At 42.2% G+C, this 16,022-nt stretch overlaps 1 protein-coding gene across 1 annotated transcript in view; it reads right to left on the bottom strand.

Annotated features, from left to right (window-relative positions):
• INSC (INSC spindle orientation adaptor protein) overlaps positions 1 to 16,022 on the bottom strand; it is a 185,131-nt gene that overhangs the window by 152,735 nt on the left and 16,374 nt on the right. The window contains exons 4-5 of the mRNA XM_054969992.1: positions 14,566 to 14,689; positions 13,504 to 13,617 (exon numbers count right to left, since the gene is read on the bottom strand). Coding sequence (XP_054825967.1) covers positions 13,504 to 13,617; positions 14,566 to 14,689 — 238 coding nt within the window. The remainder of the gene's footprint in view (positions 1 to 13,503; positions 13,618 to 14,565; positions 14,690 to 16,022) is intronic.

Raw genomic sequence — 16,022 nt, 5'->3', positions numbered from 1 at the left:
ATAAGAAGGAATCAAAGATACTATGCAAGAATATGACTAAACAAAAGCAACAAGAATTAATGGAAATTACTGATTGTGAAGTAACACATAAAGTTAAATATCTTGGAATTGAGTTAACTGCGAAAAATATTGATCTGTTCAAGAATATGAAAAGCTATGGCAACAGATTGATAGAGACTTGATTAAATGGAATAAATTAAATTTGTCATGGCTGGGAAGAACAGCGGCAGTTAAGATGAATGTGTTACCACGGATCATGTTTCTATTACAAACAATTCCAATTATTAGAGACGCTAAACAATTTGAAAAATGGCAGAGGAAGATCTCTGATTTTGTGTGGGCAGGCAAGAAACCTCGAGTAAAAATGAAAGTCTTGTGTGATGCTAAAGAAAGAGGTGGACTGCAGTTGCCGAATATTAGACTATATCATGAAGCAATATGTTTAGTATGGTTAAAAGAGTGGACGTCACTGAAAGATCGCAAGCTCTTAACATTGGAAGGTTATAAGAAGTTGTTTGGATGGCATGCCTACTTGTGGCAGGATAAAATAAAAGCTGACTCTATGTTTTTGCATCACTATATCAGAAGGAGCCTCTTCACGATCTGGAAAAAATATAAAAAATATCTGGGTGAAGGTATCCCCTCGTGGGTGGTACCGTTTGAAGTGATCGATCCGAGAGCTATCTATAATGAAGAACAATGTCTACCATATAAAGAGATATTGATTATGAAACAAAAAATGATAAGAATCAAAACGGAGGAAGAGTTATCTTCTTGTTATGGATGGTTCCAATATAGACAGATTAGAGACCTTTATAACTCGGATTGTTCAAAAGAAGGAATCAAATGGAAAAACTCAGAGTTGGAAGAGACTATACTACAAGAAGGTAAAAAGAAGATATCTAAAATTTATAAAATACTTTTGAAGTGGTATACAGAGGATGAGACGGTCAAAGTACAGATGGTGAAGTGGGCAATTAATTGTCACAAAGAAATACCAATGGAGTCATGGGAATATTTATGGAAAACTACATTGAAGATTTCAACTTGTACCAGTATCAAAGAGAATGTTTATAAGATGATCTATAGATGGTATTTAACGCCTAAGAAAATTGCACTTGGAAATGCAAACATGTCAGATAAATGCTGGAAATGTAAAAAGCATGAAGGATCATTGTATCATATGTGGTGGACGTGTGAAGTAGCCAGACAGTTCTGGGGAGATATTATAGAAGTAATGAATGAGATTTTGCAGACCCAAATAAAGAAGAACCCAGAGCTATTGCTACTGAATTTAAATATGGAAGATGTTCCTATGCAATATAGAAGATTACTATTTTACATGACGACGGCAGCAAGACTTTTATATGCGCAGAAATGGAAAGTGCAAGAAATACCAACTATTGAAGACTGGATGTATAAATTGCTGTATATGGCGGAAATGGACAAAATGACAAGAAAGCTGAGAGATCAGAATTTAGTAGAATTTTTTACTGATTGGGGAAGATTGAAAACATATTTAGAAAAGAAGTGGGACATGAAAGGAGAATTATGGCAATTTAAAAATTATTAGAATGGTTTCTTTTTTTACTAGAAGATACAGAATCTTTACCATATGAAGTGAAGTATTAGCTAATTGTTAGCCTAAATTTAAGTGGATTTGGAGTTAATAGATATTGGTAGAATTAATAAAGTAGATATTTTATTTAATTGTTAGCTTAAACTCAAATATATTTGAAGTCAACAGAAAGTAACAGATAATAGATTTTAAGTTAATAATAATAGTTCTGAAGTTAACAGATAGGGCTTGGTTGAACAAAGTAGAATGTAAATATGATATAATGAGTTATAGAAAAAGGGGATAGATTAGGAATAGATTAAGATATAGGGTTGGAAAGCTGTTGGAAGTCCTGAAAAAGGGGGGGAGGGAAAGGGTGGGGGGAAATGATATTGGGATGTTATTTGAAAGTTGTATGTATTAATATTCTCACCTAATAAAATTTTGAAAAAAAATGCACTAAAAAAATTCTGTCTGGATTGCCCTTTTGGCTGTGGCTTCATGGAGAGCTGTTGTGTTGTAGTGGACTGGGATCTGGTAAGACCTGGGTTCGAATCCTCACTTCTACAATGAAAGCTCGCTGGTGACCTTGGGCTAGTCATAAACTCTCCGCCTGGCCTACCTCACAGGGTGTTGTAGTGGGAGAACAGAGGAGGAGAGAATGATGTTTTAAGCAAAAGCGGGATATAAAAAATTAATTAACATGCAAAAAAGGGTAGAGGAATGGGGGAAACAACAACTGAAGGTGCATATAGTTTGCACTGCCACTAGGGATGTACATTCAGATTTCCTTGAATTGAAACCCAGATTAGCTGTTTTGGATTGGTTTGGGGATATCCAAAATGACCCAAAACACTGCTCTCATGGAAAATAATAGTTTTATAAATTTAAATGTACAACATACACCAGTTAATAGCAGGATAACCTGCTGCATGGGGAGGGAGAAATGGACCTGAAAATTGTTTTTAAAAAGGGCATGATTTTCAGATTCCACAATTCCTGAAGAAAAAAACTACAAAATGTTATCAAATATCATGATTTTTTGGCATACTGGAAATCATGTCCCTTAAAAAAACCCTGATCCAAAATCTGACATGAACAACCTTGCCTGTCACTCCCATGTAGAGCCCAAACAGAGTCCTTGCTGTTTGTTCTATCTATACTGACTGTCCATTGAGGAATGGAGGTTGATTCAGAAGTCTCTGTCCTTCTAAAGAGATGTTGTTGTTTTACAATGCTGACCATCTGTTATGTGAGATTAACTCTGTACATACTTGGTATTAATACAGCTCATTTCAAGATTTAGATGAGCATTTTGCTTGCTTTATTGCAGTCATTCTACAGCAGCTCTGTTAAATAGGCCATTATTATTATTCTGATATCACAGATGGAGGAGGGGAATTGGTGCTGAGATAGTAGCAGCTTTCCAATTCCAACTAATTAATTCTTGGTTTAAATAAAATCTCCTAGATCACATGGTTCACCACTATGATGATTTAGAATGTGTATTTAGTTCTTAGCACTCTCCATTTAGTGAAAGGGTGATAAGCTATCATATTAATTCCAGCACGCAGCTCTAGTTAGATAAGTAGAAAAAGGCATAATCATTTGTTATTACACGTACATTCTTTTGAAATCTGTTAATCATTTGAATTCAAAAATCTTTCCCTAAATCATGCATGTGTTTCTTTTTTATTTGAAGTCAATTGACAAGGTAGGGTTAGAAGTTGTTTATGACTGCCAGACACTTCAATTGTATGGTGTCAGTGAACATGAGTTTGATGTGAAAAAGCATATATTTCTAGGGATGTGTGCTTTGGGTTTCTGATTCGGGTTTTTAACCCGAATAGGGCTGATCTGCAAAGATTCGAGATCCCCGAATCAGCCCCAGCATCGCTGAGCCAATTTGGGAATCTCGAAGCAAAGCTTCCCAAAGCAATTTGTATCACTTTGGGAAGCTTTGGGCAAAGTGGCACCAGCCGCTTTGCAGCATTTTCCTGTCCATTTGCATTGCAAACAGCCAGAAAAGTACTTGCTTTCAAACTTCCCACCCCGCTGCTTTTTCTCCTTTGATGGGTGGGGGAGGGAGTCCCCACCTGTCAGCTGGAGCAAGCTGGGGGGATTTAAAAGTTAAAGCATCCCTTTCCATGCAGCTTTCAAGCTGTGGGGAAAGGGGTGCTTTGCAACCCCCCTTGGCTTGTTCCAGTTGACCCATGGGGGAGTCCCCGAGGGGCTTGGTGCTTCAGAAATTGCTTATTTTTGACCTTTTTCCTACTTCAGAAATTCCGAAGTGGGAAACATGATTTTTTTTTTTGCACACCCCTATATATTTCCTTTATAAAGGGGCAGGTGAGTGATGATGTTTAATATCTGTTAAGGAAAGGCTAGGGTATGAAATACATGGCTTGGTGTGTAGTGTTGGGTCCTCTGTTAGAAAACACTAGAGTAACTGGAATTATTGGGTAGGGATCCAGCAAGCTTTTCCACAGGTGAAAAGAGCACCAAATCATGGACAAAAGTCATGTATGATGGTGGTGATGGAGAGTGCCCTCAAGTCATAGCTGTCTTCTGGCGATCCCTAGTGGGGTTTTCATGGCATGAGACTAACAGAGGTGGTTTGCCATTGCCTGCCTCTGCAACCTTGGTCTTCATTGGAGGTCTCCCATCTCATTACTAATCAAGGCCGACCCTGCTTAGTTTCTGAGATCTGACTAGATCAGGCTCACTTGAGCTATCCAGGTTAGGGCCAAGTGTGATGAGAGCTTTGTAATTAGGAAGAGATTAGGGAAATATGGACCAAAAAACCCTAGCTAGATCCACCCATTGCCTGTGTAATAACTGTATAATAACTTATCCAGATTTGTATTTGAGACATACAACCACAAGAATATCCTTCCTGGATCTGGCCAGCATTCCATCTAGTCCAATATTCTGTCTCCAGCTGGGGTCAGTCTTCAGAAGTTTACAAGCAGGATGCTGATGGTATCTCTTCTTGCTTGTTTGGTACTCAGATATATTACTGTATGGCAATAGAAGGTCTATTATATTGTCATGGGTAATAGCCATTGACTAACCTGCTGTCCATATTTATATAATCAGTTTTAAAGCAATCTAAAGTCCAATTAACAATATGATACCTGTGTTACTGCCATCATGAACCCAGACCAGTTGGACACTTTTCAATGTTGTTAGCTGCTCCTCTAAATACATGTTACATGGTTTCGGGCAATTAACTAAACCACAAACATCCTTGTTAATGATGGGTTTGGCTTAGAGGAAATAATCAGACCAAGTCATGTTGTGCTACACAGCCCAAGCTACTTCTACTTCATAGAAGTAGCTAACTGTGCAGCCAAGCTTAAGTGATTTGCCATCATGGGATCCCTTTTCAGACATTCTAAGTGGGCAATAGATAGTGGGATCATGGTATCAAACTCTGACTCCATTGGAGTATATGGCTTGGATCCAGTACAGATGTAGCTGGACCTAGAGGAGTTCCACTTGAGCAAGATCTTTGTGACACTTAACACTTTCTTCCATATATGTTATACTGCCCTGAAAATGGTTGCACATGATCATGTGCAAGCAAAAATGCAAGTGAGCGTACAATGTTTGACTTAGTGCAAGAGGCTATTGCAGCCTTTTTATTGAATGGACACTTGCATACGAGCTCTACTTCAAGCAGAAATTTTGTGCTGGATCCAATTCTATGTATAAAATCAACTTATGTGCACAGTATTCTTCATGCAGTTAGAAATCTGAGAATCTCTGTGCAGAGCTGAACTATAACAACAACAACAACAACAACAACAACAACAACAACATTCAATTTATATACCGCCCTTCAGGACAACTTAATGCCCACTCAGAGCGGTTTACAAAGTATGTCATTATCATCCCCACAACAAAACACCCTGTGAGGTGGGTGGAGCTGAGAGAGCTCCAGAGAGCTGTGACTAGCCCACACTGCAGACATCCAACTCCCCTCATTTTATTTTTGGAAGTCCCTATCCTCCTCATGCCTCAAAGCAACAGCATGTCGGGGCATTTTGGACTGCAGTGGGATGAAAGATATGAGGAAATCCTGTTCTGCTGATGGAAATAACTTTTGTCCATGGAAATTACTCCAGGTTTTCTCAAAATTAAAACCAAACTGAGTACAACAGATAAAGAACAATTAATATGGATGCATTCTTGTCATACAACAGCCTTCTCAAAAAGGAGCTACTGAGGAGATCAAAGAGGTTTATAGTCTGCTGTTCAAACTAGATAAGTTGGAGTTAAGCCTTACTTTTAAAAGAATGAGTCCCTATAGGCTTCTTAAAAAGTCAGCATCACTTTACACATGGCTGGTAGCCCACAGAAGACTTTAATTTAAGCAATTTAACACGCCCACAGGGTGAGAGGGAATGGGGGAAGGAAGGAACATAGATCTCTCCTATTATTGTATAGGTATTCTGTGAAAATCAATGGAGTTTTAATAAAAGAATGAGAATAGATTACCATCACAACACTACTCAACCTTGCAGTATTTCTGAGTCTGTAATATTTAGAAGTTCTTAGTATAATTCCAGTTTTTCATACTGGAGAGTTTTTTACACATCTAGACTACTTAAGCATTAAATACAAGAATGATTAAAAGTTTCAAGCAGGGTCTGATGCAGCTGTTTCTAAAGATAATAACACTATGTTTGCACAGAACATAGTCCTTCCTGTACTCTAAAGATTTCCCACATTTCAAGCAGAATGGACAAAGAGGTTCGCTTTTAGAGACCACTGAAGAAGGTGTCCTTTGGCACACTTCTCTCCACTGTTTCCTTGAGGGGGGAAATGTTAATGGCCTTGTGCCAAAATTTTTTTAAAAATCCCGAACTGCATCCAGTTTCTTTACACATTCTTATAGTGACTCTCATAAAAACATTTTTCGTGCTTTTCTGCTGAATAGTCTGTTTGTTGTGGTCTGTTGTCTCCTTTCACAAGGAAGGATTCTTTTGCACAAAACTTCCATCTTTGAAAATGGTTTGAATTAAAACAACAACAACAACAGAGCACGTGTATGTATATGCAAGGTGATTGCGTGTGATGAATCAATCACTGCTGCAAGACACATATTTGCACAACTGCATCCACTATGAGGTTCATGTTGGTTTGGTTCTCTCATTACTCTTAAAATGTCATCCAGCTTACAGCAGCTGTTGCAGACCTTACAAATTCTTTTTCTGGGTCTTATTTCAAATGATGATTGGCTGTGAGTGCACCTGATCCCTTGCCAGGATACAGTTGAAAAGGAGAAATGCTGTGGCCTGGGGAAATCATGAGAATTGAATAAATAAGGTGCCCTCCTGACAATGGTAAGAACTTGAATACAAAAAACAACCTGGATTTTTCAGGTTGTGTGTTTGTTTTGTAATACCTAAGAATCCTGGATCTGTGTTTACCATTCCAGAAACCACAATACCAATGCAAACAGTAATTTTTGTGTATATTTTTAGCTCAGAAATTTCAGGATGTGCAGCCATAGCAGCCACAGTGTTTCACTTTCCTGAAGGAACAGGATCCAAAATCTGTAGGTAGCTGTAAGCAAAATCACTCTGTGCCACCCTAAGCTACAAGAGTGCTAAGGAGGGCAAAGGACAGGGGGGGATCCATGAACTTCTTGAACAGAGGGTGGTATGCAAATTTACCTTTTTATTTAAATTTTTATAAAAATGTTAACATTAAACAACAATATAAACACTAACCACAAACATAAAAATGATTAAGGAAAGAACTTGAACTGTTACATATTATGGCATCATTTAGTAACAGCATAAGTCTGAATTATGAATTTGTACTAAAAGTTACAACTAGGGGTGTGCAAGAGAGTGCCCTCCTCACACTCCCATTGAGTCAAATAAGCGGCAGGCGTGAAGTTTAAACCTACACTTTTCTAGCTGCTTGCAAATGGCTAGAAAAGTGTAGGTTTAAAACCTACCCCCCGTTTGGCCCACTGCGAGAGGGGCCAGGGAATCCCCTGACCACTTCAGCACCAGGCAAAGGGAATGGATACAGCTGCAGGCTCCACCGCTGGGCATTCCATTTGTCCACTGCAGAAGGGGCTAGGGAATCCCCTGGCCCCTTCCGCAGTGGGCGAAGGGAAGCAGCAGGGCTAGGCTTAAGCCTGCAGCCCTGCTGCCTGGCTGTCCATTCACCCAATGCAGAAAGGGCTAGGGAATCCCCTGGCCCCTTCCGCAGCAGGCGAAGGGAAGCAGTGGGGCTAGGCTTAAGTCTACAGCCCCGCTGACATTTACTATGCCTGCTTCCGCAGTAGACAAAGGGAAGCATCAGGGCTAGGCTTAAGTCTGCCAACTGAGGTGCTGAAAGGGCTCTTTCCCCGCCCTTTGTGCCCTTTAAATTTCAGCTGGCCCACGGGGTGCTCTCTCCCCGTGGGCCAACTGAGGCACCAAAAGGGCTCTTTCCCTGCTGCTTGTGCAGCAGAGAAAGGGCCCTCTAAATTCCTGCTGGCCCATTGGGGGGGATCTCCACCTTCGGACCATCTGAGGCAGTGAAAGAGTTCTTTCCCTGCCACTTTCAAGCTTTGGAAATCGCTTTGGGAAGCTTTGATCCGGCATTTCCGAATCAGGACCAGCATGCTAGGCCAGATTTGGAAATCCCAAATCTTTACAAATCAGGTCTGATTTGGGTATTTATCCCGAAACAGAAACACAAATCACACACCCCTAGTTACAACATAGAACATGTTTCTAAAATACTAAAGAGTATTTCTATATAACATTTTATATAACAAAAGGATCAGACAGGTATCATTTGTTGGATTTAAATTAATCATATAATCTCTAACCAATAGCTAGTCTTCCAAAAAGCTTGATTGGAAGAGAGCAGATTCTGATTGTATAAGTTGATCTTCTTCATAAAATACAGCGCTCCCGGTCGGTGGCGATAGCCACTATGGGTGGGGGCTGTGCTTTGCCTCTCTGGAGGAGGAGGAGCCAGCGCCGGCAGCCTCCCATTACATGGAGGAACATTCAGGAGGGGCGGGGCTATGGTGGCCCCTTTTTGGCCGCTCCACCCCTAAACGCCTCAGTGCACCTCGTGCTTGGGCAGAGTACGTGTTCGGGCAGAGTAAGAACGTGTGTCTCCTTCTCTCCCAGCTCGAGGGCTTGGCTTCATGGCTGTTGGGGAGAGATCGTCAGTGCTTCTTACCCCAGCCCATCCGGTTAAACCTGCGTGACAGTGAGGGGCAGCTGGCTGCTTGGGGCTTGGAGGCGGCTCGGAGCGCTCTTATTGTGCTTCTCCTCCTGTCCCTGCCATTGCTGCCTTGCTTGTGGTTTGTTTGTGTCCCCCCCTTCTACTGCTGTGGTGTTGGGGAGTGTTCTAGGCCGTCCCTGGTGGTCATTTTCACCCAGGCCAGCATAAGCTATGTGTGGCCCGACGCGGGATGCATGTTTTGCTGGCTGCGTTTAGCGGTGTGGCTTGTCATGGTGGGCTGGGGCGGCCTGTGCGGCTCTGTTGCGGCTATTTCCTGCCTTGCTTTATGAGCCACTGGGGGGCCTTTTCTCCTGTGGTCTCAGCAGCTTAGGGTGGCATTTTTTGAGCAGTGCTTGCTTCTCCCCCTCCCCCTTTTTTCAGCATTCAGGCTGCTGCGGTCATTCTGCCTTTGGATTAAATTGTGTTTCCCATTTTAGGTGCCCCCCTTTTTTGCTTAAAGCAGTATAGCTACCTCGATTGCCCTTCCCCCTGCTTGGGGCTGTGGGTTTTGGGGTTGGGCGGCAGTGCCCAGTGCATTTCAGTTCAAGAGTCCCTCACAGGGGCAGGCCTGGTGGCCATTTTGTGTAGCCCTGTCAGCCATTTTGGAAAAGGGGCTTGGGTTGCCTGGGTCGCCATTTTGGGGGGCATGTTTGGGCATTTTGGCAGCTGGGTGTATAGGGCATAGGGTCTGTGCTCTAGAAGCGTTTGGTTGACTGCCAATTTAGTGTAGTGGTTAAGAGCAGCAGGACTTCTGTTGGGGAGTTGGGGCTAGTATGCCTCCAAAGAAAGGATCTGGCCCCCCAAAGGGCAAGCAGCTTGCTAAGAAGACCACAAAGCCAGCCTTTCGGCGCCACCCGGTGGCTTTATCATCACCTGATGAGGAAGATGCAGGCCCTAGCAGGCAAGAATTGTTGGAGCACATTGCTGTTCTAGAGCAGGCCAAGGGAGTGTATGGCGCTAACCTTTCTGTAAAACACAAAAAGCCAGTACGGATGACCTCTTCCACTGCCTTTTTTAATGATTTCTGCTCTTGAGGGTACGTCTGCCATGGGTGGCCCTTCAGTGGCACCTGAAGGTGAGGGAACTGGTGCACAGCCTCCAGAAGAAATGGCTGTGGTACGTGATGACATCATTGCCCAGGCTTCCTCATATACGCAGGAGTCATTGCCCGAGCTTAGCCCTGGAGGGCAGCCTCCCTGTTCCAGTATATGGATATTATATACAGGGGGTATTCAGACTTTGCCAGTGCAGCTTGGCTGCAATATGATGAAGAGTTCTGTATGTGAGCCGCCCTTAACCCTGCCTTGCTTTGGGATCAAATCCACCAGCAGCTTTGGCTGCAGTTCATGTCCTTGGCTAAGCCCAATGCAAGAGACCACATGGACAGCGGTCACCTGGTCCAACGGTCCTCTGCGCTAATGGGCTTACGCCCTTCTGGGGATCAGGACCCTCCAGCTCCTACACTTTGTTGGGATTTCGCATACGAACGGGTTTGTACTAGGGAGCCTTGCAAGTTTCAACATGTGTGCCCAGTTTGTGGGAGTCCTCATGCCTTTACAGCATGTAAGTGGGCAAGTCTGGCCAAAAGGTGTGGGCCAGAGGGTTCAGGTCCTTCCCAACAGCAGGCAAGGGCCCCTCACCTCAACGAGTTAAGCAGGTTCTGTACAGTTGTTGCATTTTCTGGAGGTAATGGTGTTTTTTCTCTAGGTTCAAAGTGAGGGTTGGCGATGGCCTGGCATTGATATGTGGACTGTTTATTGTCGAAGGCTTTCACGGCCAGAGAACGACGGTTGTTGTGGATTTTCCGGGCTGTATCGCCGTGGTCTTGGCATTGTAGTTCCTGACGTTTTGCCAGCAGCTGTGACTGGCATCTTCAGAGGTGTGGCACCGAAAGACAGAGATCTCTCAGTGTCAAACTTCCTGAGTAGATATAAATTACCTGCTAACATCTTCTCCACAGTTTGACACTGAGAGATCTCTGTCTTTTGGTGCTACACCTCTGAAGATGCCAGTCAGAGCTGCTGGCAAAATGTCAGGAACTACAATGCCAAGACCACGGCGATACAGCCTGGAAAATCCACAACAACCATGTGGACTGTTTGTTTGAATTCTTGTTACAGGTCAAGGCCCGGGGCTTCTCCGTGGTGCAAGACCTGGGTTTGTATGTTCCAAGCTAGAACTGTTTTGTTTGAGGAGAGTTGACCTCCAAGGCTTCCCTTGGGGGCAATAAGCTTGGAGTTGTTTTGATGGGCCCACGGCCTGTGTGCCTGAGTGTGTATTTTCTCTGCTGGAGAGCAGGAAGGTCTGTTTTGTTGGGGCCCGAGGCTGCTCGGGCTCCCGGTTTAGTTGTCCACCGCTCCCCGTTTGCGGTGTGCATGGAGCTTGGACAGGGATTGGGGTAGGGTAGGTCTCCCATTCCCATCTGCAAATCTCTGCTGCGTTTGCTGACCTCTAGAGAGACGATGGGGGAACAGCTATTTGGAGGAGGCGCAGCAAGGGTTTGGGAGGCTTTAAGCCTCCTGTGGGGCATGAAAGCCTAAGCAGAAGCTAGGCCTTAGCGGTGGCAGGTTAGGAGTTGGGAAAATGAGCAGGCCGGTGACCATCCCAGGCATATGGTGGGGAATTGGGGTCTGTCAGGAGCGGCTGGCTGCTGTACAGCCCAGCTGCAAGGTCAGACACCCTGGTGGGGAACCCCTGGACAAGCCATTCCCCCTCTGCAGCTGTGGAACTGGGGTGGAGCTTTAAGGGGGTGAACCATTTTGCCAGGTCGGCTGGGTCACGGCCATACCATAGATGGCATGCCCCCAGGGCTGTTGGTGGATCACCCAGACAGGGTGGGGACAGGGTGGGGACCAGGAGTGACCCCAGAGCCCGACCTGTACCGCTATTTAGGCCCTTGCCGTGCTGACAAATATGTTGTTTTAATTTAATAAAGCGGCCCTTTAATTCCCAGCACTTGTGTCTGCCTCTTCATTCCGACTGGTAGGGGGCAAACTCTGCTTTGGATTGCACTGTAAGTATTATATGGACCCCACTTAGTTTAGCTTTAGCTAGAAGAGGGAGAATCTCTCTGCCCACACTATTTTTGCCGGACAAAATGATGGTGTAGAAGCGTAGATCCTATTCTGTGGTTAGCACCCTGTCTATGGAATTCTCCACTTGGAGAAGTCTATCCAATCAGTTCATTAAGTTCATTCTGGAAGACAGCAAAAAAACAATGTTCTTGGTTGTTTAGACTGTTGCTACTGTTTTTCTACATTTGATTGCTACTTGGTCTTTTTTTAGGGTGATTTATTTGTTAGCTTCTATGAGCATTTTTTCAGGCTGTCTAGTAGTATAGAATGTTTAGAATGAATGAATAAAAAATGTGCTTTGGAACTCCCTATGTTCTCTTCGGATTCAAAAAAGCTTTCCATTTGTAGTGTCCCCTGCAAATTTGATGCACTTTGCTTGCAAAATGCCAATCCTAGCCACCTAGGAACCCCCGCACCCATTCCTCATAAGGAATAATGGAGATCGGTGGTGGATAGGGGTACCTTCTTTGGGGGGGCATAACATGTCCCCCTGAAGTCCAATCTCCCTGAAACTTGGAAGGATGTGAAAGGAGGGTTAGGAGAGGGTCCCCTGAAAAATCAGAATTATTAGGTAAGAAAATGCCCCACGGGCCCCCGGATAGCCAGGAATAGTGTTTCCCATTGGACACAATGGCCAAATCTTATCTAATAATCCAAAACCAATATATTGTCGAAGGCTTTCACGGCCGGAGAATGATGGTTGTTGTGGATTTTCTGGGCTGTATAGCCGTGGTCTTGGCATTGTAGTTCCTGACATTTCGCCAGCAGCTGTGGCTGGCATCTTCAGAGGTGTAGCACCAAAAGACAGAGATCTCTCAGTGTCACAGTGTGGAAAAGATGTTGCTCTATTCATTCTTAAAGTCTCTTCTTTCCTGTTGAAATTGTGCTTATGCTTGTGAATTTCAATGGCTCCCCTGTGCAGTCTGACAAAGTAGTTGGAAGTGTTGTCAAGTATTTTAGTGTCCTGGACACTACTTGACAATACTTGACAACACTTCCAACTACTTTGTCAGACTGCACAGGGAAGCCATTGAAATTCACAAGCATAAGCACAATTTCAACAGGAAAGAAGATACTGTAAGAATGAATTGAGCATGGTTTCCAGTCCTGAAAAACACCAGGCTAACAAAACATTCTATACCCGACAAGAGCCCTGCAGAGAAGATTAGCACATCAAGCACCAATCCATATGCAAAAGAACCTCCTCAGGATACAGTGAAGCCTCCCTCCATTAGCATTCCACACCCTGGGAAACTCAGCCCAAGCCCACCTCCCTGAGTAGATATAAATTACCTGCCAACATCTTCTCCGCACTGTGACACTGAGAGATCTCTGTCTTTTGGTGCTACACCTCTGAAGATGCCAGCCACAGCTCCTGGCGAAACATCAGGAACTACAATGCCAAGACCATGGCTATACAGCCTGGAAAATCCACAACAACCATCATTATCCCAAACCAGTTTAGTTACTTGGGTTTTTTTACCTGCTTTGGTAAACCTAAAGCAGGAAACCTGAACCTTTTTTTGGTGCACACCTCTAATAATCACCCATAAAAACACACATGCACATCTACAAAAATTCCAAGTGGTTTTGTGAATGAGTGAGAGTCCAAGTTAGGCTTACCTTAGCAATGATGCGACACAAATGAGCACCTTCCTGGGTAAGACTGAACAAATTGTTTGTAGCGGATTCAGCAGAATACAGATTATCCGATGAATCTATTTCCCTTACAAGGTTCTGTTTGACATATACCAAAATACATTTTATTTACTTCCATTAAAAAAGAGGGAACACTGTCTAGGGCTTTGCTTGTATCGGTTAAAGTATTGTGTTATAAACGGGCAGGAGAGTAATTGTTTCGGGAAAATAGTCTGTCTTCCTATTTGTTAATGCCATTATTTGTTCCCCCAGCCATTGAGCTAGTACTATGAATAACAAAAATAGTACCCAAGTAAATTTATGCTACCACCTAGAAATGAATATACAATATTTTACTACAACTAGAATATTATATATCTCTTAAAGAAATAAACAAAAAAACACCACAATGTTTGGCACACTAGCAGTGTAATTCTATGGGGAGTTACACCAATCTAACTCCATTGGCTTCAGTGGTCTTAGACTGGAGTAACTCACCATAGGATTGTACTAAAAGTAATTTTAAAATTAAAAAGTACAATTTTTAATTATTTATATATAAAACATACATCTTCTACCACATTTTTAAGAATGGTGTTCAAAGGCCTTCACCATAGATAAACATAATATTCATATTTCTGATAATCTAATTTTTAGGTTTTGTTTTATTACGTGAATTTTAAATTTTATTATTGCATATTTTGCTTAAGAAGCAGTTATCTAGAAGTGAAGTGTATGAAACAATTCCAAAAACATTTTAGTTTTTACTCTGAGTATTGTGTGGCATAATATCTACATGTAAACAAGGAAACCATGACATCCGATCATTAAATGGCTAGTAAACTTAGATTAGAGCTTATCGAACATTTACCATGTGGGAGTTGGGAGCAATAAAACTCTATTCTATATCCCCAAAATGTGAGGATGAACTGTAGTAGATTATGAAAGAGCAATTAAAAAAAACCCTAAAAACAGACCCCAAATATTTTGTTTATTCTTAAAGTACTGATAAATGCAATGTGTATACAGTACTAAATATTTACTAACCTTTATTTCATGTGTTAAAGCTAGTTCTATCAGCTGACCAAAATAATGTGCAACTGTGGTTAATGCATCATTAATGCAAATTTTCATAGACTTTAATATTTGTTCATCTTCAATCTGTATGCACCTAAAAGAAAAAGTGAGAGCTCAGTTTATAACACATTACAACATCAACTTCTGCATCAGAGACTACAATCTTATGCACACTTACATAGGCCTTATCACCATTGAATATAATAGAGATTTTTGACTAACTATGCATAAGATTTGCCTGCATGTGACAAGTTGATTTTCACATGATATATGAATAAGGGTCAGTCTGGGCAATTGTCAGGACCCCATGTTGGGTGGTGCCCTGACCTCCATAGAGGGTGACTTTGAAAGTTGGATTTCTTATTCTTGTTCAGATTGGGTTGGGAAGGAATAAACAGGGTGTGGTGGCCTTATCTTTTTGCCCAAGGCCCTATAATTTCTAGATTGCCCTTGCATATAAGTGTGTAAAGTGTTGCAATTTAAATGTACATACTCCAAAACAAACTAATATCTATCCTGAAGAAGGCAAAACTAGAGCCATTCTGAAACATTTGGAAATATTGTTTTATGTTATGATGTATAAACATATACCATAAAACATGTCATATATATATGACATATTTTATGGTATTTTTTAACTTGTAAACTGCATAGAGCAAGAGAGTGGTACATCAATTCACTAAATATTGAGCTCAATATTCAAATCTGAGTTCAGTGTGGTAAAGTTTAGATAATTCGTATGTTCAAATTCAGGAAAAAGGGAAGTTCAAATAGGCTTAGCATGTGGAAGGTAATGTTCAAGTAATACAGACATTAAACATATAAAAGAAATGAAATGGAAGAAGTCTTAATAAGCAGTTGCAGTTTGGTTAATGCTGCCCACAAGGTGAAGCTAAATAACAATTACTGGGCTTAATCAGGTTGGAGATAATATGTTGAAGCAACTACACTGGATGTGTATGTGCTTGAAAATATGGGTGTTCAATTCAAGTTCAGTATTTAGTAAAAAAACACCAAATTTTACCTGATTTGGTAAAATTCGGTAATACCAAATTTAAAGGGGATTACTAAATTTAAGTTTGCCACATTTATTTGGTAAAGTTCAGAAATCATAGCTAGACTGCTCCTTGCTGTTCCTTTGCTAAAGAACAGCAAAGAAACATTTCTTCTCACCTTCTTTAACCAGATGGGAGGGGGAGAAAAGAGGGGGGAGTGAGCCAGAGGCACAAGGGAGGGGGAAGAGGGAAGGGAGGGGGGAATGACTGGCCAATCTGTGCAGGAGCTCTCCTCTGGCCAATGGGATCCTCAAGAAAGAGAGTGCCTTTTTTAAAACTGCCCTGCAAGGAGTCAGCCTCCATTTTGCTCTCATCTGGAGATTGAAAGACACTGCCTGTATCATGTGTCAGTCAGGCACAGCCAGCCCCAAT

This window comes from Eublepharis macularius, chromosome 2 (assembly GCF_028583425.1).
Source record: "Eublepharis macularius isolate TG4126 chromosome 2, MPM_Emac_v1.0, whole genome shotgun sequence".
Lineage (NCBI taxonomy): Eukaryota > Metazoa > Chordata > Lepidosauria > Squamata > Eublepharidae > Eublepharis > Eublepharis macularius.
This window is presented reverse-complemented; position numbering and strand designations above follow the sequence as displayed.